The 25293-nt window shown below is 36.0% G+C and overlaps 1 protein-coding gene across 1 annotated transcript in view; it reads right to left on the bottom strand.

Annotated features, from left to right (window-relative positions):
- The window catches only part of mRpL20 (mitochondrial ribosomal protein L20), a 56764-nt gene extending 33735 nt beyond the window's left edge, over positions 1–23029 (bottom strand). The window contains exons 1-2 of the mRNA XM_090413102.1: positions 22893–23029; positions 14727–14837 (exon numbers count right to left, since the gene is read on the bottom strand). Of these exons, the coding sequence (XP_090269228.1) occupies positions 14727–14837; positions 22893–22964 (183 nt within the window). The 5' untranslated portion in view covers positions 22965–23029. The remainder of the gene's footprint in view (positions 1–14726; positions 14838–22892) is intronic.
- Positions 23030–25293: the final 2264 nt, after the last annotated feature.

Genomic DNA, 25293 nt, shown 5'->3' with positions numbered 1-25293 from the left:
TTCATTTTTGCAAAATAGAAAAAATTTGGCTGTAATCATTTTTTCTAAAACATGGTTACAGCCAAAACACTATTAACAAAATTCTTTACATGACCTCAATAAAAAACAAAGATAAACCAGACTACAATAAAACTATAACCATTCCTTGCATTAAAGGGACATCAGATAAAATAAACAGAATACAACAAAAATACAACCTCAAAGCCATCTTCAAACCTCCTGCAAAATTAAAAAGCTTACTCAACTCATCCAAAAGACCCACTCCCTCTGCTGGCCCACCCTGGAGTATACCGTATTTATTGCACCTGTAATATACCATATATAGGGGAAACAGGACGCACAATTCCTATCAGACAAAAGGAATAAATGACACATTAAATATAATAACTATGGTGAAGCTGGCCTTTCTGATCATGCCCTGAACACTTTACATAAAACTGACAGGAAAAGCACCAGTTATTTACATTCACACCAAAACATGGTATAAACGAAAATTTAAGGAAGTCTGTGAGATTGTTATCAACCACCAAAATCTGAAGAATAACGATGGTCTAAAAAATCCCAAGCATATGGAAGGCATATATTCTACCTATGGAACCTTTCTCTAAGAGTTAACTGTTAACAGGACTGCAGATAATCCAGAATCCTTTATCTAAAATAACAATTGTAATATTAAAATAGGACATCGTTACTGAAAGAAGTCTATCTGTAGGAAAGAATATTTTCCCCATGTTATCTTAAATAGAATTTAGCTTTGATGTAGTTTCTAAATAATTAATTTGTATTTATTTTTTTTCCATAGGTCATGCCAATAGAATAACCAGTGATAAAATCATTGCTTCTTTAGCTTACTGTGTATAATGTAACTCAGCTTGTCCTTGTATATACTCCAGATGATGATCTTAATATGAAGATCGAAACATTGGGAAATTAAAAGTTATTTATATTTTAACACGGTTGTAAAGTCCATAATTTCTAAAATTAATACTGATCACTGTGCAAAACTAAAAGAAAGTAAAAAGTTATAAATTCTCAGATGTGTCTTAAGTATAACATATACTCCAGATGATGATCTTAATATGAAGATCGAAACATTGGGAAATTAAAAGTTATTTATATTTTAACATGGTTGTAAAGTCCATAATTTCTAAAATTAATGCTGATCACTGTGCAACACTAAAAGAAAGAATTATAAAGTTATAAATTCTCAGATGTGTTTTAAGTATAATATACAGAAAGAGAATTGCTGGGGGTCACAACAACTGTAATAATGCTTGATGTTATGTCTTATTATGATGACATCCTATTCTCAAAAGGCAATTCTCATATTTTCCCCTGCAAAAGGCAAGGAAGATATTCCTATTCCCTTATTGACATCTCATCATCAAATTCCTGCCATGTACCCTTAAGGGGTGTACAGGATATGATAGTACTACATGAAAAATTTACATCATTACTAACTTCCTATCTACAATTTTCCTCCAAATCTGTTTGTTACTTGTCAAGACTCCAACATTATCAGATCTTATATTTCTATCATCTAAGGCACTTTGTACCGTATCAATCCACCTATATCTTGGTCTTCCTCTGGGTCGTTTTTCTGCCAACCTGGCAGAGAACACTTGTTTTGCTAATCTTTCCTCGCCCATTCTGTTTAAGTGACCATACTACCTGAGACTAGCTCTGCTAACGCATTCCTGAATGCCAACAATGTCAAGTTCTTTCCTAATATCCTCATTTTTAATATGATATTGCCATTGATGCAATTCTGTTCATGCCTGTTATCCTTCTCAGGACTCTCATAGCTGCAGTCTCTAGTCTTTGGTCAAGTGTTTTACTTCTGACCCAGCTCAGCTCCACAAGTTAAAATTGGTTTGAACACTGTCTTGTATACAGCTAATTTAGTGTTCCGACTAATTTCTCTCTTATTCCATATGAATTTATTCAATTGACTTCCTACCATACCAGCTTTGTTGATTCTGTTGTCTATTTCTATATTTAATTTACCATCTTCACTAAAAGTCGTGCCTAAGTACCCAAAATGTTTTACTTGTTCCACAGGTTCTCCATTCACAATGCAGTCGACATTATCTAGCTTACTTAACTCTTCATATACCTCTTAGCTACTCATTAACTCTTCTCTTATTTGATTCTCTACATTTGAGTTCTGATGTTACACAGGATGTAAAACCCTGATGGACTGTGCACTGAATACTTCAGCTGTTGTTTTTTTTAGAACTAATTCTTCCTCTATAAAACCACAAACAAAGATGTCAGATAGAAACTTTTTATTTTGACTAGTTTCATGAAATACTTGTACTTCATCAGGAAATAACCTGAATAAACTAAAAACTAGAAAGCATGTAATAGCAGTTAGCATTTCTAATGAAAAATATGCTTGCTGTAACATATTACTAGCAGATACAAGTGTGTCATGATGGATTAAGGAAGAGTAGACAATTTAAAACCACCCCTTGTTTTTTTGTAATACTGTAGAGAATGCGTCATTTTTTCAGCTGATTCTTTGGAATGCTCGAGTAAAAATTGTAATCACTGTGAAGCATTTGTTTCTTGCCATTCTACCTGGTGTTTTGTTTCCATTGTATGTACTGCCAGCCATGATTTATGCTTTTTCCTTCTCAATGTCCTTGGAGCGTTCCAATCAGCATATCTCACCAGATCTGCCAGTCTGTCCTATGTAGTGTAGACCACAATTGCAACTTATCTTGTAGAACCTGGGTTTTTGAATGACAGATATGAAGGTTTAAGAGGTTTCAGATGTTCAGAGATTGCTAAGTGGTAGAAGGTAACGTAAGTTTTTGTTGGCAAAGCAATCTTGCCAATTTATCTGTGACTGATTGTATATATGGAAGAATCACTGCTCCTTTATAAGCTTGATTTTTTATCATTCTTCTGATTACTATATTTTTTGAATAACGGTTTCATAGATTACTCCTATATAGGAGTAATAAATTCTATTTAGTTTTCCCATATAAAATTATAAAGGAAAACTAATATATAATAGGAATTATATATAGAATTTTCCTATATATGACTCATATAGTAGTAATAGATTCTATTTAGTTTTCTCTTACATTTGTGAAGCCATTATTCAAAATATATAGTATATCTAACGCACATCTCCATTAAATAACTAGTGTTCTTTTGAGTGTTTTGAAGATTGTAACAGAATTTTTTATTTTTTTGACTAATTTTTTTTAAGCAACCCCACTTAAGTGAAACAATCTGCAGAAGAAGGTTCTGTTCTAGTCATTTTTCAGATGGATAGAATTAAGATACTGTAGCTCTTGATTTATCTATGTTGATGGAAATTCTGTAGGTTCCATCATGAAAGGAATGAATGATGCCCATTGTTTGCACTGGACACAGAACATTACCTACACACAATGAGACATTGTGTGTAGGTAACGTTCTGTGTTAGTTGATTTCCTATAGACTGAAAACTTAAGCATGTTTTGTTCTGATATTTTAAACAGTGTATCTAATTTCATACAAATAAATTGCTATACATTTTTTTGGCAAAACTTACAAATTTCCTAAGAACGTAGTTAAGGAATTAATGTACAGTGCTTACAAAAAACTATGCAAAGAAACATTTCAGAATGGAATATATCCAACTCAAACTGTAGTGCAGCTCTCACAATGTCATTCTTATCACCAAGTTATTCAAGAGTTCTTGAGGCAAACTGGCCTACTTCTCCTTCAGAGCAAGGACAAGGCTTTGTGTTCTGAGGGAGGGGGGGGAGATGGGATTTTGAGCAGCAATGCATTTCCCTATTGCATCCTAAATGTGTTATATGGGGGTGAGATGTGGAAAGCATGCCAGCCACTCAATTCAATTAATATCCTTACTCTCCATAAGTATCTCCACTGCTTTTACATATGATGTGGTGTGTCACTGTCATCCATAAAAATGAATTCTTTGTCCACAGCACCACAAAACAAATATGATGCTGAAGAACTTCATTACAACATCATTCACCAATCATAGTTCCCTTCTCCAACACTTGTAGCTTGCTGTGTCCATTAAGCATAATGCCTCCCCCCCCACACACACCATGACCTCAGCACCACTATATCTATTCCTTTCAAGAGCATTCTCACGATGATAAGCGGTACCACTTTCATACAAGATCAAGTGTCATCTAAAATCGGAGAAAAGGCTAAAATGACTCATCTGTAAAGAGCCCATTAGAGTCTTGCCCAATTTTTATGGACACCACTGAAAATGTGCTCTACGATGAATTGTTTGATAAAGGGATGCAGACTACAGGCCTCCAGGCATATAGGCCTACTTATCACAGTTTATCGAGATATCCACATACCTGTGTGTGTGTGTGAATGAACCCAACTTGCAAGCTGACCTGCCATGATGCATCAATTTATGTTTTGCTGTTATATCCAAAAATCCGTTTTCATGCAACTTTATTCCTTCAGGAAAAGAGCTTCCTTCAAACACAATTCACTTGGTGTAGAATTTGGCCTTTTATCCTGTCGAGTGCTATCGTGTGATCCCTTTGTGTGCAATTAGAAAATCTGAACGTGCACTCACTTTCTACTCTAAGTTGTCAGGTATACAAATTACCACAAGCTGATTCATCTGAATTTGCTTTTGTAATCTTCAAAAATAGTGTTTGTCCTTAGGTTTGGACACTAGCATATAGAGTTCTCTGTATGTTAATAAATCAGGTGGTTCACTGAATGAGAGATTTTATGCAACTGTCAATTTTATTTTTAAGAATTCGGTTACAACTCCTAGAGTTTTTGTAGAAAGGCTTATATGTTGCCAACACATGACTATTAAATTATTTAAGGAATTTACAGCGTATACTGGAATATTAATTAAAAGAAACTTTAATAAATACTTCCTATATTTCGGCAACGTCACATTGCCATCTTCATGGAACATACAAATAAGACACGTGCACGCAGGCACACAAAAAGCCAATGAGGCAGAAGATAAGAAACTACTGTTGTTCCTAAAGTCCTAATTGTGCCCCCTAGCAGACTATATTGGGTGGTCTTGGCCATTGGGCTGATGTTCTCATGATGTAAGTCTCCCAAATTTGGGGCAGTCTCATGCACCCAAATTTGTTGAGGTTTGGAATGTTTTTTTAGAGCTAAGGCAGATTCTATGAATTGCTAAGGTGTATTACTTTGGCTTTCTTCCAACGTATTCTGTGGCAGGTATCCAGAGCATGGTCTGCAAGACCAAAGTGGCTGTACTGGTGAAACCGGATGTAGTCTTTGTGTTCCGAAATCCTAATATTCGCTGTCCTGCCTGTTTGGCCAAAGTAGGACAGTTTACAGCCGCAAGGGACTTAGTATACCCCAGGTAGGTCTAGGGGAAGCGATTGGTGTTTGGTAGAGCGGATAAAGGATGTCAATTTTTTTATATGGTTTGTAACAAGAACTCGAGTCAAATTTTTTTTTAAGGATTTTGGTTATTTTTTCAGAGATGATGCCCTGGATGTAGGGAATGGCGATAGATTTAGTGTAATCTTTATTGTGAAGGGGGGGAAGTTGTGGTTTACTAGTTTTAATATTTTTTGGGAGTTGTAGCCATTGGCTAAGAAAGTTTTAAGGATGTGGTTTAGTTCTGTGATTAGGGCATCGTCATCTGAGCAGATGAATTTTGCCCTGTTATATAGTGTTTTAATAACCCCATATTGTTGTGAGGGGGGGGGGGGGGGGAATTGCTGGTGATTGTATCCGCCTGTGTGGGTGGGTTTTCTATAAACAGAGAAAATTAACAATCCATCAGGCTGGCATGTGATTAGAGTGTCTAGGAAAGGGAGATTGTTGTTTTCCTCTTTTTCCAAGGTGAACAGGATTCTGGGGTGTTGGTTGTTTATGTGCGTGTGTTAAGGAGTGGAGTATATCTGAGCCATGTTGCCAAATAGTGAACACATCATCCACGTAGCGGGTTTTGTGGGGCAGAGTTTAAGGCTTTCTCTTCAAAAGTCTCCATAAAGAAGTTGGCACAAGGTGGGGAGAGTGGTGAACCCATGACTGTCCCCTCTATCTGTTTGCAGAATTTTCCTTGCCAAACGAAATAGCCTGAGTTCATTGTGAACTGAAATAGGGCTGAGATATCGGGAGGAAATTTGGCTTGGATGAGCTCTACGGTTTCCTTGAGTGGGACATTTGTGAATAGGGAGGAGACATCAAATCTGACCATTATGACAGTATGTTGGAGTGAGTGGTTTTCTATACTGGCTTTGAAGTGGGCCGAGTTTTTTGTGTGATGGTATGTTGCCAATATAGTGAGCGCTTTGGCTAATTTATGTGTGGGGGGAAATCAGTGCCACCCTATGGGACATAATGGCAGAGATTGTTTATGAATTTTTGGAAGTCCATATATTCGAGGTGAGGGAGAAGTCTGGAGTTAAAAGGTTTCAGTTTGTTGGTAACTTCCACAGGCCAAGAGTGACCTTAAGGAGCCTATGGAGTATTCCAATTTGAGAGCTGGTGGGATTATATTCAATAGGGAGATAGGTAGCCTGATCTAATAATAAAGCATTAAGCTTACCTGTGTAGTCCTTTTAGCTGAGAACCACAGTGGCGTTTCCCTTATCTGCTTTGGTGATTACAATTTTGTCATTCTTCATTTCCTGTAAAGTTTTATATTCACCTTTGGATATGTTGGTTTTTTGGTGGTCTTGCTTTGGTGAGAACACTGGCTACATCCAGTCTGACATTGTTGGCGATATGGTTTGGAAGGTTGCAGATACCACGTTCTATCTAGATCATTATTTCTTCGGTGGGCTTTTTTTTTTTTTTTTTTTTTTTTTTTTTTTTTTAACGAGATATGGTGAAATTGTGACTACGTGCAAGAGTGATGAGTGCTTCAGGCTTCAAAACAACAGAAGAGAGGTTGACTGCTGTGGTAGTACAGAGGTAGAGTCCTTTTTCAAGTTATCAAATCTCTACAAACAGATAGAGGGGGACAGCCATGGGTTCATCACTCTCCCCATCCTTAGCCAACTTCTTTTATGGAGACTTTTGAAGAGAAAGCCTTAAGCTCTGCCCCACAAAAATCCACAGTTTGGCTTTGCTGCGTAGATGATGTGTTCACTATTTCGCCACATGGCTCAGATACAATCCACTCCTTAACACACTTAAACCACCAACACCCCAGAATCCTGTTCACCTTGGAAAAAGAGAAAAACAACAGTCTCCCTTTCCTAGGCACTCTAATCACATGCCAGCCTGATGGATTGTTGGCTTTCTCTGTTTATAGAAACCCACCCGTACAGGCAGATACATTCACCAGCAATCCCACCTCTCCCCTCACAACAATATGGGGTTATAAAAACACTATATAACAGGGCAAAATTAATCTGTTCATATGACAATGCCTTATCCATTGAACTAAACCACATCCTTAAAACTCTCTTAGCCAATGGCTACAACCCCAAAAAAATATTAAAACCAGTAAACCACAACCCCCCCTTCACAGTAAAGATTACACTAAATCTATCACCATTCCCTACATCCGGAGAACCTTTGAAAAAATAGCCAAAATCCTTAAAAAATTACTTGACTTCTTGTTACAAACCATATAAAAAATTGGCATCCCTTATCCGCTCTACCAAAGACCAACCACTTCCCCTAGACCCGTGTTTCTCAACCTTTTTTTGGATCATGCCCCCCCCCCATCAATGGGGCATTATATCAAGCAATACTTAGTCTTTACTTGAGCTGTAAGTCAGCAGTTAGAATTGAAGTACAGGAAGGTGGTTTAATGTTAAATGCGATGTGAAATAATGATGTACATTATCCCATTTGTTTTAATTATCTATATGGATCACATTATGAAGGAAAGCGGTATTAAACATGATATCAGAATCGGAGATGTTAATGTAATGTCAGCTCTTTGCTTTATGCTGACGATGTTATACTTCTAAATAAATCTGCTACAAGATTGCAAGAGTCCCTGACTGAATTGAATAACTGTTGTAATAGATATGGTATGAAGGTCAGCAATAAAAAGACAAAGACAATGAAAATAGGTAGAATTGTTGAAAATGTCAACTGTGTTATGAATGGAGAACCTGTGGAAAAAACATTTCAGCTACTTTGGCATGATTTTTAGTGAAGATGGTAAATTAAATATAGAAATAGACAACAGAATCAACAAAGCTGGTATGCTGGGAAGTCAATTGAATAAATTCATATGGAATAAGAGAGAAATTAGTCGGAACACTAAATTAGCTGTATACAAGACAGTGTTCAAACCAGTTTTAACTTATGGATCTGAGAGCTGGGTCAGAAGTAAAACACTTGACCAAAGACTAGAGACTGCAGATATGAGAGTCCTGAGAAAAATTAGAGGCGTGAACAGATGGCATCAATGGCGATATCATATTAAAAACGAGGATATTAGGAAAGAACTTGACATTGTTGGCATTCAGGAATGCGTTAGCAGAGCTAGTCTCAGGTAGTATGGTCACTTAAACAGGATGGGCGAGGAAAGATTAGCAAAACAAGTGTTCTCTGCCAGGTTGGCAGAAAAATGACCCAGAGGAAGACCAAGAAATAGGTGGATTGATACGGGACAAAGTGCCTTAGACGATAGAAATGTAAGATTTGATAATGTTGAAGTCTTGACAAGTAACAGACTTATTTGGAGGAAAACTGTAGATAGGAAGTTAGTAATGATGTAAATTTTTCATGTAATACTGTCATATCCTGTACACCCCTTGAGGATACACGGCAGGAATTTGATGATGATGGGAATTAACTGGAAAGTAGCAAAAGAACAAACCTTGGACAGGATGGCATGGAAATCTCTTTGCAAAATCTTGACACTTAAAAGCACAAGAGATCATAGATGAAGAAAAAAAGTTAGTATTATAAAAAACAGTAATTTTTTTTTAAAGTATGAAAAATAAAAGTCCAAATGGAAAATGTGGAGACCCTATATACTTAAGAATTGAGGATGTCAGATCCATATTCATTTCTAAATGAACAGGTGAATGGAGATTTATATACACTGCTTGGAAAGAAGTCAACAGACATCTCTATGGGTAAGATGCATTGTGATGCATAATGAACCACATGTTTGTAGCTGGTATAAATTGGAGGAATATGATGCTCCCTAGTCAGTGCAACTTTGTTCAAGTAAATTGGTTGTACGAAAGTAAATGGCAGTCTGAAAGAGGCATTGTGATATGATACCATGTTTAAGGCTTATCTGTTCATCAAATTGTTGACAAACTGCCATCCCAGGTCAACAATCAGTGATACCATACTGAGATGGAAATGCAAGAAGTCAACTGCAGTGGATGATCTACCACACTCAATGAACATGACTGTAGAATATTAAGAAAGAACATGTAAAAACCACCGTTTGTCAGCTGACACATTGAATGCAGTTCTTGGCCTTGACTGGAATACAAATCTGCACAAAAACATTCAGAACCCAGGTTTCTATGGTAGGACTGCAATATCCAAGCCCCACATTACCTGGGCCAACATGCAGAGTATCAGTCATTTCAGTGGTGCAAGGAGCATGTACAGTGGAACGTGAAAGCTTGGCAAGCTATGTTATGGGGTGACGAATCTTGCTGCACCCCTCTAGCACACAGATGGACTGGTGTGGATGTGGCAGATGCCCAGTGAACATCTCTTACCAGAGTGCATAACTTCAACTATGAAATTCAGTGGTGTGATGGTATGGTCCTGTTTTTCCTGGTGTGTTGCCTCAGACGTCTGTTTGTGCTGCCATTAACACTGAAAAGAGGTATCTGAACACTCTGGATAATGCAGTGCAGCAAGACAATGCATCGTGTCATAAGGCTGCTGCTGTAACTGTGTGGTTTGTGGACATGAACATCACCACAGTTGATTGGCCTCCACAGAGCACTGATCTCAATCTACTGAACATCTGTGAGATGAACTAGAGTGCTGGGTGAGGTTAATTGATGTCTTCCCACAGTAATCCAGGATCCCCCCCCCATTACATGCTTACAGGAAGAATGGTCCAAAATTCTCATTGATCACTATGATATTCTTGTGGAAAGTATGCCCCACATGATTGGAGTCATCGCAGCAAAAGGAGGTCCAACATCTTATTAAGGTGGATGGCATGGTTGTTTCTTCCTCACACTATGGTGCCCATTGACTTCTTTCCAAGCAGAGTGAGTGTGTGTTTGTGTAAAAACCAAAGCAAAGAAATTACATAACACAAACATTTAAATAAAATAAACATGCTTTCTTCAAATGGGAGTCAGAATAAAGTTAGGTTTAATAGCCCTCACCAGCTTTTATTATCAGCAGAAAGCTGGTGAGGCTGTTAAGCCTCACAGCACCTTAGTCTGAAAGTTGTCAGTGGAAAACAGTTCTCAAATTAAGAAAAATTAGCAGAGTGTACATCATCACTGAAAGTTAAAATGTTTACAAATACAGTGGTATTAAAATCATTAAGTTAATGAGAAGCTTTAGATTTGTCATTGATAAGAATGCTTATCAAGACAGGAGGCATTTCATTGGAATGTTTGTGTAAAGAAGGCTTATTTCAGATAAGTTTTTTGAAATAATTAATTGTAAATAAGTGTGTTTATGAGTAAGAGTTGCTGTAAAAGTTGTGTGCTTGCAGTGTTTCTAGTGTGTGGGCTTGTTAGTTTAAGTTTGTATACAAAGTTGTTAAACACAAAGCTTAGTATTGTAACCGGCAAAGAAAAGATGGCAACGGCTTTGCAGGAATTTAATTTTGATTCAGTCATTTCATGGAATGTAAGGTATGCTATATATATTCGTTCGATTATGTAGATAAATTATGGATATTTAAGGCAGATGGAAGGAGGGTGTGTGCATGTGCGAAGTGTGATTTGAATGGGGACTTGAGTGGTAATGTATTGGTAACTGAAAGAGTTAGTAGCAAGAATGCCATGAAGAGGATGAGTGCTCGTCTGACAGAAAAAATGAACAGTGTAAAAGAGCAGTGAAAAAATGGTAAAAAAAATTTTACCATTTTTTTGCTTGATCTGATGAACTTAACAATCGACGGTAAGAAAGACAAAAGCGATATGAATGGAACAGAAGTTGAAAACAGGGTGCAATTAAAGCTAAGGTGTGGTAAACAAGAAGATGCACAAGATTTGTTTTCCTGGAGGTAACATTAACAGTGATTGAGGCATTGGATATGAGAAGTAAGCAAGCAAAAGAGTTGGCAGTAATAATAGATGAATGACTTACTGGAAATAAGGAACACATAAGATTAAATATCAGGAGGTTGTTGAGAAAGATAAAAGATAGTGATAAGTAGTCAGTGTGTTGCCCATGTATGACAGCGATGAACCGAGGCAGAGAGCAAAGATTGTGAATGATATGTTAGCAAAAAATGTGTAAGGGGAAAGGAGTGAAGTTTGTTAACATGTGGAATGGGTTTGAAGGAAAATGAACTGCATAAGAGTGATGGACTGAATTTGAATGGTTTTGGTGCGAGTCATTTAGAGATACTGCTGCTGGAAGACAGAGAAATGAGTGCAGAAAATGAATCTGATCAAGTAAGAAGCAATGTGAAAGAGCAGGAGAATAAGAAAGGAGAGATTGAAGTGGTGGTTATGAATGAAGTGGGTAATGAGTATAGAGAATGAGAGAACAAGTGTGCAAGACAGACAGGGAGACTCAGAGTGGGCAGAGGAATACAGTGTGGGAAAGGTTGATGTTCCAAAAGGATGTGAATGTGTGTGTGTGTAGACAAGAAGAGAAGGGGATGACCTGGGATCAAGGGAAAATAGTTGGATTTGAAGATTTGCTAAACTCCTCATAGCTCTCTAACTTTGTATCACTGCAAAAAACACCTGCACATATCCAGTTAAGCTGTTGTAACATTAACATACAAGTGTTAAGCCAGTGATTCTCAAACTTTTTTTAAGTCTGGGCACATTTAAAATCCTACAAATAATTGTAGGTGCACTATATACAAATTTCTGACAAATATGTTATAATAATTAAGTCAAATATTACAGAAAAAAAACAACGCGATAAAAAAAAAATGAAACATACCTTAAGTTTATTCATTCTTGTGTTTATGAGAAACATGAGCCTGATGTGTCCTAGCGATTGCTTCAATGTTTGGGCATATATTTGAAAGGCAAACTCATTTCCTCGTCAATACATTGAAGAGTTCCTCTCTTTTTACACTTAATTGTGGTGAGGGTAGAAAATCATAATTCACATAAATATGATGTCGAAAATTGTAGTAAAATGTTCAAAGCTTTTTTTAGATATTGACACATATTCTTCTTTTATAGAAATCCAAAAGGTTTCAAGAGACAATTCCTTATGTTTAATCATCAATCCACGATCAGTGGATATAGCTGCCAGTTCTTCTTCTTCTTCTGTTAATGTTAAACCAAAATCACTTGAAGTTTCCATAAATGGGTTTCTAATCCAGTCGTATTGTTCAGCGTTAAGTGATGGAAAATAAGAACTCAATTTTTCTTCTAAACTTGTTAAATGTTCAACTATTATTGGAAGTGTTTCATTTATGCAAGTGTTACTTACCAATGGAAACATTTCCAAATTACCTTCAACAGCTTTTCTTTTCCAAATCTGTAGTTTTCTCTGAAACGCTTTCATTTTGTCAGTGGATGTGAAAATATTTTCTTCTTTCCCTTGCATGCTAATATTCAAAATATTGAGCTGCTGAAATATATCGGCCAAACACTGTAACCTGGCAATCCAAAATTCGCACCGAAGGAGGTTACAAAAATGTAATTGTTTCATCTCTTCAAAAAACGCAAGAAGTTCTTGTCGTAGCCCATGTACATGGGTAAGTACTTTCCCCCTTGACAGCCACCTCACCTCAGTGTGTGTGTAAAAGCAGCCGTCTGTGTTGTGAATCCATATCAATACAAAGCTTTTCGAATAAACGTGATTTGACAGGTCTTGTTTTAATAAAGTTTACCATCTGAACAACTTGATCTAAAACTTCTCAATTTTTCTCCCAATGTTTTTACCAGCAAGGCCTCCCTATGAAGAAAGCAGTGAGTTACAATAACATTCTCATTTTGTTTTTTTACAAAAAATGTAAGGCCCTTAACACAGCCTACCATGGAAGGGTAGGCATCTGTACAAATGCCTACACACAACTTCCATGTTAACTGCCATTTATCAAGATAGCTATTCAAAATGTTAAAAACGTCCTCATCTTTTGTAGACACACTTAATTCTTTGCAAAAAAGAAACTGATTTACTATTTGATCTTCATTAATAAAATGAACGAATGCTAAGAGTTTCGCCTTGTTGGTAACGTCTGTTGACTCATCAACTTGCAATGCAAAATTTGAATACTGAAGTTTATTACTGCATACATTTTTCTCGATATCAGAAGACATTTCTATAATATGCCTGTGAACTGTATTGTTGGACAGAGGAATCTTGCTTATTTTCATTGCTGCTTCATTTCCTAGCATTGTCGTGACCATTTTTTTGCATGCAGGCAAAATAAGTGACTCACCTAAAATATGATCTTTCATATTTTTTGCTATCAGTTCTGAGACTTGATAAGAAGCCATTTGAAATTTATCAGAAACAGTCATACTTTTAAAAGAATTTGCCGCTTTTGTTTGCTGTTCAGACAATCTCTTGAAAAAACTTATGGATTTATCTTGTAAATTAGAGTGTATAGTTTTAAAATGTTTACTCAATTTACTAGGAAGCAATGATTCATTTGCCATTTTACATCCACATACTAAACATAGCGGCAAAGGATGATCTTCACTTCCAGTCCAAGTGAAACCAAAGCTTAAATAACTTTCATTATATTTGCGAGTAGGCCGAGATTTTGCTTTCTTACTTGCACTTAACTTTTGCTCACGTCCAGAATCTGATTCTTCAATATCACGCTTCTTTTTGAGAAATCTATCCATTTTATTTGGGAGTATTTATCTGAAAATAAGTAATATGCATATAATATCCACTTCCAACACTTTTAAAATAAGTAATATACACAACAAGAATAAACCATATTCTTGTTCTCTTTGCAAGAAAAACCGTTGTTAATTAACATAACAATGATGTGTTGACAAAAAGAGCAGTATATCCGTAATGAAAAGGTATAATAGAGTAACTATATTTATTTTTATATCTGGACACATATTTCTCTAGAATACAACAGGGCGCACCCTTTGAGAACCACTGTGTTAAGCAATAATGTCCCCCCACCCGCCCACCCACCCAGCAAAACACTAGTAATTTTCCTCTCTCTGGATCCTGCTTCCACAACATGCTGATACCTATCTCAGTTAATCACCTATCCAACTCACTAATTTAATCCCATCCATTTTAATTCAGTTACCAATGTGGTGTGCAGCTTCAGCCACTTCAAGATGGGCTATCTTTGGCATGGGCGAGTAAGAAATTTTCACCTAGAAAACTCAAGGTTTTTACTATTACAGGCAATACTTACTAAAGCCTTGATTCATTGATAGCCTGAACTCACTGTCAGTGAAGGCTGAAGTCTACCTACCTGGATTCTTAAAATTAGTTAGAGCTAGAAGAGCTATGGCTACTCTCCCTGACAAATAAAAGGCAGTTTTTCTTAAAACACACTAATCTCAGTTTTATTTTTGTGATTATTTTCGTACTTTCAGCATACTAGATAGAAAAGTTCATTACTGGCAAAGCATACATGAAAATCCCAGTAGGAGATGTAATATGAATTAAATATGCAAAAAAAAAAAGCATCTTACTTCCTTTCTTTCCTGCTTCCTAACCTGTCTGCCTCGCTCAGCAAGGAGGAGAGATTTTTGAAGTGCCCGGATTGCTACTGAATAGCAATTTCTTCTTCTTCCGTAAAGATGCTATATATAAGATAGTCAAAATCAAATCAAGCAATGAATTTTTACCAAAAACAATAAAAACTTTATTATGTTAATTACTATAGTTACACCAGGGGCGTGCCAGTAGTGTCCAGTGCCTGTGTGCAAAACTTTAGTTGGTGCACCCCTATACCCCCCCTCCCCCCAATAAAAAATCACTTTATAAAAATGTATTAGTGAGTTAAAATGAAATACGAAATATTAATTATAAGTTTATTGAACAAAAAGCAGAAATTACAAAAAAAAAAAGAATGTATAAAAAAAACAAATATACAAGGGTACAAAAACAACAAAAACAATTTGTAAAAAAAAAAAAAAAAAAAGTATATAAAATAGGAACATATTGAACATTATTGGGTAAAGAAATAATTAAATAAATATTTAAACAGAAAGAAAAATCAACTAATGAATTTTCTAGTTTTCATTAATGAAAATTCTCAATTTTCAAATTAACAAAATATCTGACTATTGATATAATGGCAAGATTTGCAAGTCTGTCTTGTACCATTGTGGAGCGCAAGTATTTTTTTAATAATTTCAAGTTTAGAAAAGGACCATTCCGCAGATGCTACATATACCGGTAATGACAAAAGAATCCGAAGAGCAATTGTAAAGTTTGGATAAACTGTGATTAAGTCGGTTGAATATATATACTGAATTATCTGATATATATCGTTTTTAAAATTAGAAATAAATCGTTGACTGTAAAATTTCTTCGCATAAATTGTGTGTCAATTCTGAATGATTCTCATGTGTTCATTTTTGTCGTAACTTTTTACATTCTTTTTACATTTACTTCACGAAATAAATATTCTTTATTTCGTGAAGTACTTAACAAATACAAAAACTGAAATGAATTCATATTTTCATTTTCATGTTCGTAATCAAATTGTGTTGTCTTTTTAAATCGCCTTAGTGGTCTACTACTACAAAATACAGATTCTGCATCAAATTTTGCTGCAATTAATTTTAGCTTTCTACAATTTCTTTGAAAAGTTTCATCAGACCTATAATCATTTAAAAATTGATTTAGATCATTCAATGCAGCTAAAGTAAGTTGGAGATTCATAGATGAGGACTGTAGTATTTTGCTGACAAAATTCATTTTATTTAAAATATCATACCAAATCTTTGGTGCCTTTATTATCCTGGTGCCCATGTGCATCGCACACATTGCACATATGGTCGGCGCACCCTTGAGTTACACGTGTGTGTGTATATTATAGTTACGTCATACTATAAAAAGCAAAACAATATAATCAGAATACATACTCTACAGTCAATATTTATCTGTTATTTATCCTCACTGATAGCCTATCACATTCTCAGAAAAACATCTCCAAACTTGTTAATGGTTGCTTCTAGAAGCCAAACTTAAACTGGATGTTTTTGTTTATTTACAAGATTTCTGAAAACATGCAGATAAAAGAAATTTAATTTGTCTGAAAATTGAGACATAAGCAGAAGAAATCATTATAAAATATTAATACCAGAAACATTTAATATTTTTATTGTAAAATTTTCAGCAAAGTTTCATTGTCAATACAGTTATAGGAAAACTCAAAAAAGAACAATTTAACAATTTAATTGTATTGTAAAGCTAACGGGCATTATTGTTATCGTTATTTTCTCAGGCATCTTTATGGAAAGAAAGAAACAGTCATCACGGAAGGCCTGCACTAATCATTATTCACATAATTCTTATTATACCCCATTCAGATTCATTCATTGGCAAAGCACTTGCCTCTTGCAACAACAACACATTCTTCCCATTCACCACCTTCCAAGGAAAAAATCTAGTCCTAACAGCCTTGCCACACACTTACACAATTTACATGGGTGAGTCCCATCATCCACTGAAAATTGTGTTTGGATGGCAAGGATATTTTGTAAGAATGTAGTTCTCTCTCTTCCTGCCATATTGAAAGGCATTACATCAATCCTCCAAAACCCCTTACCTTGTTTCAGATCCTCTCCATCAGTTCCTAATCCCACAGAATCCAGGCAAACAAATCTGTGTGTGGATATGGCCTCATTAAACCTATAAAGGGGAATAATAACTTCACTATCCCTGTTTGATACTTTTCTTCAACAACTGAATGATCTAATGTACTGTATTTGACACCTTTACAATATGTCTTCTAAACCCCCAACTCCATGTTCACAATCACCCAATCTCTGGCCTTATCAATTTCCTGCAGTTCAGTTCCATGAATGCAGTACACATGTGATCTCTTCATCCCAAAGAGATCACATGTGTACACTTGGCCATGTTAATGGGTAGCCATCATCCTTTCCCATACTGCTAATTTAAATCATCATATAAGATATCCACATCTCCAATGACTATCCCTCTTCCTAGATTTCCAACATCAGCAAACAACTGAACAATTCATCTTAAATCATTTCCTATATTACTGACATACAAATTAAATAGCAATAGACAAAGTACTGAGTCCTACAATGCATAACTAGTCATACACCCTCACCTAGATTCAATTCCTCACATCTCCAATGACTATCACTCTTCCTAGATTTGTAACATCAGTAAAGAACTAAATGATTTCCTATGTTACTGACATATAAATTAAATATCAATGGATCAAATAATGAGCCCTGCAATACAAAACTAGTGACGACAAGCACACCTTCACCTGTATTCAATTCCTCCATATACTTCTCAGATTCTGTTCTCGGCCAACCTATTATCCATTTCATATTCAACTTCATATCCATTTTTATTTGCTCCAATTCATGTGAAATTCTAAGTAGCATCCTGGTAAATGACTCTGCAAACTCCAGCAGTATCACTGTGTACCCAATGCCTTTATCTAACCCGAATGTCACTTTATTATAAAAAGATAGCAAATTACTAAGGCAGACCTACCCTTGCCCTGTCCACCTATTCTTGAATTCTGCCTTTTACCAATTATGGTCTGTGTGATATTTGAAGAGTGATGATAATAATCATCACTCCTCAGATATCACACAGACCATAATTTGATATCACACCTCAGATATCATACAGACCATAATTTGATATTTATGCAATGGAACTAGCTCTTCAATTCCCTAGGCACCTTTGCAGAACTGAAGCTTAAATTAAATAGCTGGTCAGCAGAGCTGTCAATTTCCCTTGCACGTTCACATAATATACAGCCTGATATTCCATCCAATCCCATTGCCATATTTGCATTAGGGTTTTGCAATATCATAAACTGCTCCAATTCATCTATCAATATTCTCATATTAGTAATAATTTTGTGGTATGATATCACAAAATCATCATGCAATAACTGTTTCATTTGTTTCTGTAACCTTGCTACCATGGAGTGCTTAAGGGTCAAAGCGGTATAACCGAGAGACCTCCACATATCCTTTAAAGGAATGCAAAGAACCACCAGGGCTTCTGACCTAATGTCCAGTCCTCACCTTCTCGTGGTGTATTGTTTTAGGTATCTACCCAGATATTAAACAAATAAGGATGGGCAGGAAATCTGGAATTTAGCCGACAAGTTGTATTCTTATTGGCATAAACCACAGCATAAAATTATGGTACAACATGACAATTTCATGCAGACTTGCGTCACCCGGTTAAACAAGATCCCCTCCCGTTGTTTTCACCAGGGAACCAGGGCAAACAGCAAAAAGTCAGCTACTGGAACAAATCCTGAAACACATCAACTCAACATCACCAGAGTTCAAGATCAGAACTATCAACATAAGAAGTCTAAATGGCAAAAAAATGGAACTAGTACCAGATCGACATAATAGGGGTGATTGACACAAAACGCATGAAAACTGGCGAGATCTTTCTAAGCAATAAATCCAAAATGTTATATTTAGGCAAATAACAATCAGGGAAAAGAAAGAGTAGTTGTAGTATTCAACACTAAATATGAGGCTAATTTTGAATGGCAGGCAATATCGGAATGGGGAACTGCACAATGGCACTTATTTGTACCTATGGAAGCACAGAAGGTTCTATAAAGGTAGAAGTAGAGGAATTTTTTGAGATTTTAGAGAAAGCAACTGACACAATCAAGAAGGAAAAGTTGATCCACGTATATATAAATAGAGTAGAAAATGACTGTCAGACAAACAAAAATATTTTGGGAAAATTTGGAGAAAAGAGTAAAGCTAATAATAATGGCAAATACCTGTTGGATTTCTGCTCAGAACATGGACTGGTTATTACTAACACAATGTTCCAAAAAATTTGTGTATATAAAAATGCACACAAATTCACATGGAGAGAAGAGGAAATAAGAGGAGTAAGAAAAGTCTATGTTATTGTTCATAGTGATGTTTTCTTACTGTTGCAGGAGATTAAAGCTTACAGAAGATAAAATTGAATTTCATATTGAAAAGAACATGTAAGAAAGTTTTAAAGTGAATAAAAGTTCAGCAGTTCTCAGATGTGAACTGTAGACTAAAATACACAAACATTATTCAAGAAAAAATGAAAGTTTGAGAACAGGAACCAAACCTTGGATATTCAGTGGCAAGTCCCGAAGAAAACATTGATTCAGTCAGAGAGGCAAGTGGTGAGGTTGTTTGCAAGGATAGAAAAATCAGAACTCTATGATGGATGCAAGAAGTTAAAGAGGCAGTGAAGGAAAAGAAGAAAGCACATGAAGTTTCTGGCAAATAAGTCAGCTTGTGCTCTTAGAGAAAACAGACACAAATGTAAAGAAGCTAAACAAAAGTCATAGGAAGACTTTGGTAAGAACACTGAAAATAAATATCATGAAGGCAGCAAAATATTCTGCAAGCTATTGAAAAAGCTCAGAAATGGAGGAAAGAGTGCTGTTAAAGGAATTAGAGATGCTAAAGGTGATATGAAAACTGGAGAAAAAGATATACTTGATGTATGGAGTAATTACTTCGAAAAATTGCTAAATGAAATAAACCCTCAACAGGCATGCAATCGGGAATACATATCCATACTTGAAGTAGATTATATTCGACCAGAAATGCTCAAGTTTGGAGGTAAGGTATAAAAGTTTTACAGTGGCAGCACTGCATAGTTCAGAAGGCCTAGACAGCGGGATGAATTCCAGATGATTAGACTAAGGCTCATTTTTATACCCATATATAAAAAGAGAAATAAAACAGAAATATAAAGAGGTATTTCCCTATTCAGTGTTCCATAAGATTTATGCAAGTAAATTTCAGAAATGATTGAGAAGGATTGCGGAAGGGAAGCATGGCAAAGAACAAACTGGATTCAGGTCAAATAGAGGCTATAAGGATCATATTTTCACTTTACAACAAAGATGAGAAATTGCAGGAATATAACAAAGATCTGTATTTAAGTTTTGTAAACCTGCAAAAGGCATATGACAAAGTGCCAAGAGAAAAGCTATCCAAAATGCTAGCTATATGATGTCAATGGGGCATTATATTAAGCAATACTTAGTCTTTATTTCAGTCGTAACTCAGTAGGTAGAACTGAAGGAAGTACAGGAAAATGGTTTGATGTTAAATCTGGTGTCAGACAAGGATGTACATCTCCTCTCTGTTATTCATTATCTATACGGATTGCAACATGAAGGAAAGAGGTAATTAAACCTGATATCAATATTCGAGATGTTGATCTCAGCTTTTTACTTCATGCAGATGATGTTATACTTTTAAATAAATCCAGTACAAGTCTACAAGATTTCTTGACTAAACTGAATAACTGTTATAATAAATTTGGTAAGAAGGTCAGCAATAACAAGACGAAGACAATGAAAACAGGCAGAAACACTGAAAATATCAACTGCATCATGAATGGAGAACCTATAGAAAAAGTAAAATATTTCAGCTACTTACGCACAATTTTTAGTGAAGATGGTAAATTAAATATGGAAATAGACAACAGAGGCAACAAAGCTGGTATGGTAGGAAGTCAACTGAATAAATTTATAAGGAATAAGAGAGAAATCAGTCAGACCACTAAATTAGCTGTATACAAGACAGTGTTCAAACCAATTTTAATTTATAGATCTGAGAGCTGAGTTACAAATAAAACACTAGACCAAAGACTAGAGACAAGTCCTTAGAAAGATTAGGGGTATGAATAGACAGCACCAATGGCAATATCATATTAAAAATGACGATATTAGAAAAGAAATTGCCATTGTTAGCATCCAGGAATGTGTTAACAGAGATAATCTCAAGTGGTATAATCACTTAAACAGATTGGTAGAAGAAAGATTAGCAAAACAAGTGTTCTCTGCCAGGTTGGCAGGAAAAAGAACCAAAGGATGACCAAGATGTAAGTGGACCGATACAATAAAAAGTGCCTTAGAAAAATATAAGACTGATAATGTTGGAGTCTTGACAGATAATAGATTGATTTGGTGGAAAATTGTTGATAGAAAGTTAGTAATGATGTAAGTTTTTCATCTAGTCCTAGCATAATATCCTCTACATCCCTTGAGGATACATGTCAAGAATTTGATGATGACCTTCCTATCACCAGCACTCATTAACATCATTCTCCCATAGTTATTCTTCCTTTTACTTACCACGTAGCATGTGAGCCTTCCTTACCATATTGGCCGCTCTTCTTGCTGTGCTTTGTACTATGCATGAACTTGATCACCTTTCCTCTTTATATCTCTCCAAACTATTTCTGCAACTCTTACCAAATGATTCTTCTCATCCATCAAATGCCTATCTAATCTACCTCCTAATTAGGTATACAGTCAGATAGATTGACCTCTGATGCAGCGGTAACATCTTTCCCCTCCAAATTTTTATGCCATGGTAATCTTCTAAGCTGGCTCTTCAGGTTTCACATAGTAACCCACTTTTTTTTATTCTATGTGCATTCCTTTATTAATTGAAAATTCTGCATAGCTAGCAATTTTCAGGTCTAGACTCACTGACAAATACTTTCTCATGATGCCTAACTCCAAATCTATTTAAATGAAAACCACCTGCCTTATATAACATTATTTCATTAATCAAAGTCCATACCCTTCATGCTGCACATTCTAAGCAATCACTGATTTGCAATTATGGCCATTCTCAGCTGTCTTCTACCATACTGTAGCAGTAGACTCACAATCTTTACTCTCTCTCTCTCTCTTAGTAGCTCACACAAAGAACTTTCTCCTCTTCTTATATACCACGCTTGACATCTGCCAGATCATCTACACCAACAAAATAATCTTCACTTTCCCCTCTCTGCTTCGTTAATGTTTTTCCCCCAAGGAAACACTATAGAATAAAAATGTTTATTTACTTTTTATTGCTCCTCCCCCAAGAAATATCCTGGTGTCATTATTGCTCTTCTTTTTTGGTGCATCAATCCAAAGATCGGTATATATAGCAGCACATCACAACATCCTTTCTTGCGACTTCCTTTTTATCTCTTCATAACTCTTTGCGCCAGTTAGCATCATTATGTTACTTATATATGAAATTCTTAGTCTGCCTCGAGGCCTCTTTCCTTCTACAGTCCCCTCCATTATTTCTGTAATCAGTGCCCCATGCCTCAAATGGTGTCCTATTAGGCTTTTTTTTCTCTTATTGATGTGTTTCATTAACGACCACTCTTCATGAACTATATTCAGAACTTCATTACTTTTCTTTTCTGTCCAACTATTCATCATCTTTCTCCAGCACCAAAGTTCAAATGCCTCCAACTTTTTCATGTCTTGTTTTGTTAGAGTCCAGGCCTCACAACCATATACTGCAATTTTGCGCAGGTCATTATTGCATAGGACATTAATTCCCACTAGCAAAACCAAACCTACTTTTTGCAACTGGCAGGATGGAATTCCAAAAAATTTGTGTATATAAAAAATGACGGCCGTTTTCTTCGGTAAGGTGGAGGACTTAATTGTGAATTAAAAAGTGTTATGCACAATATTTGCTATAAAATTTAAATGCACTTTTTGTATTGTTTACCAAAAATCAAAACCACAAAAAATTAATGTAAAGAAACCCGCTTTTTTTCTCATAAAAACAATATTCAAATGAATAAAACTTTTGAGTATTATAAAAATATATAAATAATAATAAATTATGTAGACATACTCCTGTTAACCTAAAGACACGTTGTCTTTTCAAAAATTTTGGGGGCCCAAACAGTCTCCTTAACTCACGCATCACACAACAGATAAAATTTTACAACACTCTACACACACACACTCCGTCCAAATAATACAGTGGAAAATAAAAAAAAACCTAAAAGCGTCCTCTTCATTAAACGTTTGTAAACATGAAACCATCCACTTACACGGATGCCCAAAATTCACCAATACCAATCCACTCTGAAGAAAATTGGAAATGTACGCAAGAAACAAATCATGACTTTTAAATGATTCAAAAATTCAGTTATAAAACTGAGTATTGATAATTATTTGGTGTAAATATTATTTCAATCGGAATACAAAAATATCAAGATATTTACATCATTGAATATCTTTCATTTATTACTGTCTCAAGGTCATCAATGATTTCATATACAACAGGGGAAAGGGTATGCTATCCATGTATCACATGAATAAGAAATAGTAAGTTATAAATGATTTGAATAAGCATGAGGCCAGCCGCCTGCTTCACCGCATACTGAATATTGTTGTTGATAATATTAGGCCAGTCTCTAATTGACCTCCAGTAGGGATTTAACTGATTCCTCTATCTCCAAAAGTTAGACAGGGCTCAAACAGCCTCACGTACTCCCTGTAAGGGAATCAGAGGCGTTAGCAGTTTTTTTTTTTTAATCAGGGAAGAGAATATTGTAGACAACTACTGCCATTCATGGTTCCTAACACTGATACTGCGTATTATTGTATAAAAGCAAGTAAATTTAAGGATAGATTTTGTTAAGGGTTAAATGGAATTTCTGAGAGAAAAATTCTTAACCAGTTTACTAATCCTGATCTCTGCTACAAATTAGCAAACAAACTAGTACAGAACTGCCAGAAAACAAACAAGCAAAAAGAGGTTTTCTAGTCAGCGTCCACAATCCAATTTATAACATTCAACAATAGTTCGTCTGGTATCCACACACTTTGGAAGCAAACTCCATTTCCAGAAAAACAAACAGAAGGAGAGAGAGAGAGAGAGAGAAATTCAAAGGTCATTTCACGGACGGTATTAATAAAGAAACAGAAATTCTTTAGAGACTTATTAATTGTGTAGCTCAGTGGATGTGGCGTTTGCTCACCACGGCGCTTGGCCGCACGAAGGAAGACTTGGTTTCGAATCTAGTCAGCGACTAGATGAAAATTTTTTAAGCCTTTTTTCGACCGGTTCCTGAGTTAGTCGATCTCTGGCACGGGCAAGCGGGTTTTTCGTCCCGTAAACTCGAGAAAATCGACCGTAGAACCCACATTATTTCAGACATTAAATACGAGTGTTAGGGTTAGGGACCACGAGATGGCGGCACTTGTTGAGCCGTCACTCTTCACTGCGTGCCACTTAATTAGTGATAGCCATGGGCCAGCTATATCTGATTGGGTACCAGTGGAGATTGAACTGCCCACTCAGTCTCCAAAAGTTAGATAGGACTAGAAACGACCTCGCCCACTCCCTATATACGGGAATAAAAAGGCGTTAGCTGATTTTTTTTTAATAAAAACCTCCATGGAGTCAAAGACTCATCGTGGGAGGTCTACTGTTATACACACAGTTTATCATACCGTGCCTTAAATATATTCACTGTCTCTGCACTCACCACACTCTTGGACAATGCATTCCAATCACTCGCCACTCTGCATGCAAAAAACCTACTCCTCACTCCCTTGCTCACACCTTCCTTATACAGCTTTCAGTGATGACATCTTGTTCTCCTGCTATCTTCACCCATTCTGTGCAAAACCTCCCCGACATTAATATGGTAATAACCTCTTAACAGCTTATATGTCTCGATCATATCCCCCCTCCTCCTTCTATCCACCAATTTCTGCAAATTGGATTTTGTCAATCTGTCTTCATAATCTACATTCCAGACACCAGAAACCAGCTTAGTCAGTCGCCTCTGAACATTTTCCACCGCATCTTCATCTTTTTGAAAACTAGGTGACCAGATCTGTGCACAGTAATCCAGATGTGGCCTGATCAAAGTCTTATACAAAGGAACAATAACAGCCTTACTTCTACAAGTCAGTGTCCTCCGCATCATTCCCATTATTGGCTGTGTTGTCTTCACAGTTTTTGTAACATGTCCCCAAAATTTTAGGTCCTTGTCTATAATCACTCCCAGATCTCTCCTTTCCTCTACTTCCTCCAAGATATTTCCACCGATTGTGTACTTTACATCCCATCGCTGATACCTATCAGATAGCCAATCTCCAATCCAGCGAACTAATCTACTGTTCATCCCCATCCGATCCAATTTAATTACAAGCTTGTCATGTGGAAATTTATTAAACGCCTTTGCAAAATCTAAATATACCACTGTATATGCAACACCCTTATCCAACGCGTTTGT

This window comes from Typopeltis vanoorti, chromosome 2, assembly GCF_054136105.1.
Source record: "Typopeltis vanoorti isolate ZY-2024b chromosome 2, IOZ_Tvanoo_1.0, whole genome shotgun sequence".
Lineage (NCBI taxonomy): Eukaryota > Metazoa > Arthropoda > Arachnida > Uropygi > Thelyphonidae > Typopeltis > Typopeltis vanoorti.
Note: the sequence above shows the minus strand (reverse complement) of the source record. Positions and strands in the feature narration are given on the sequence as shown.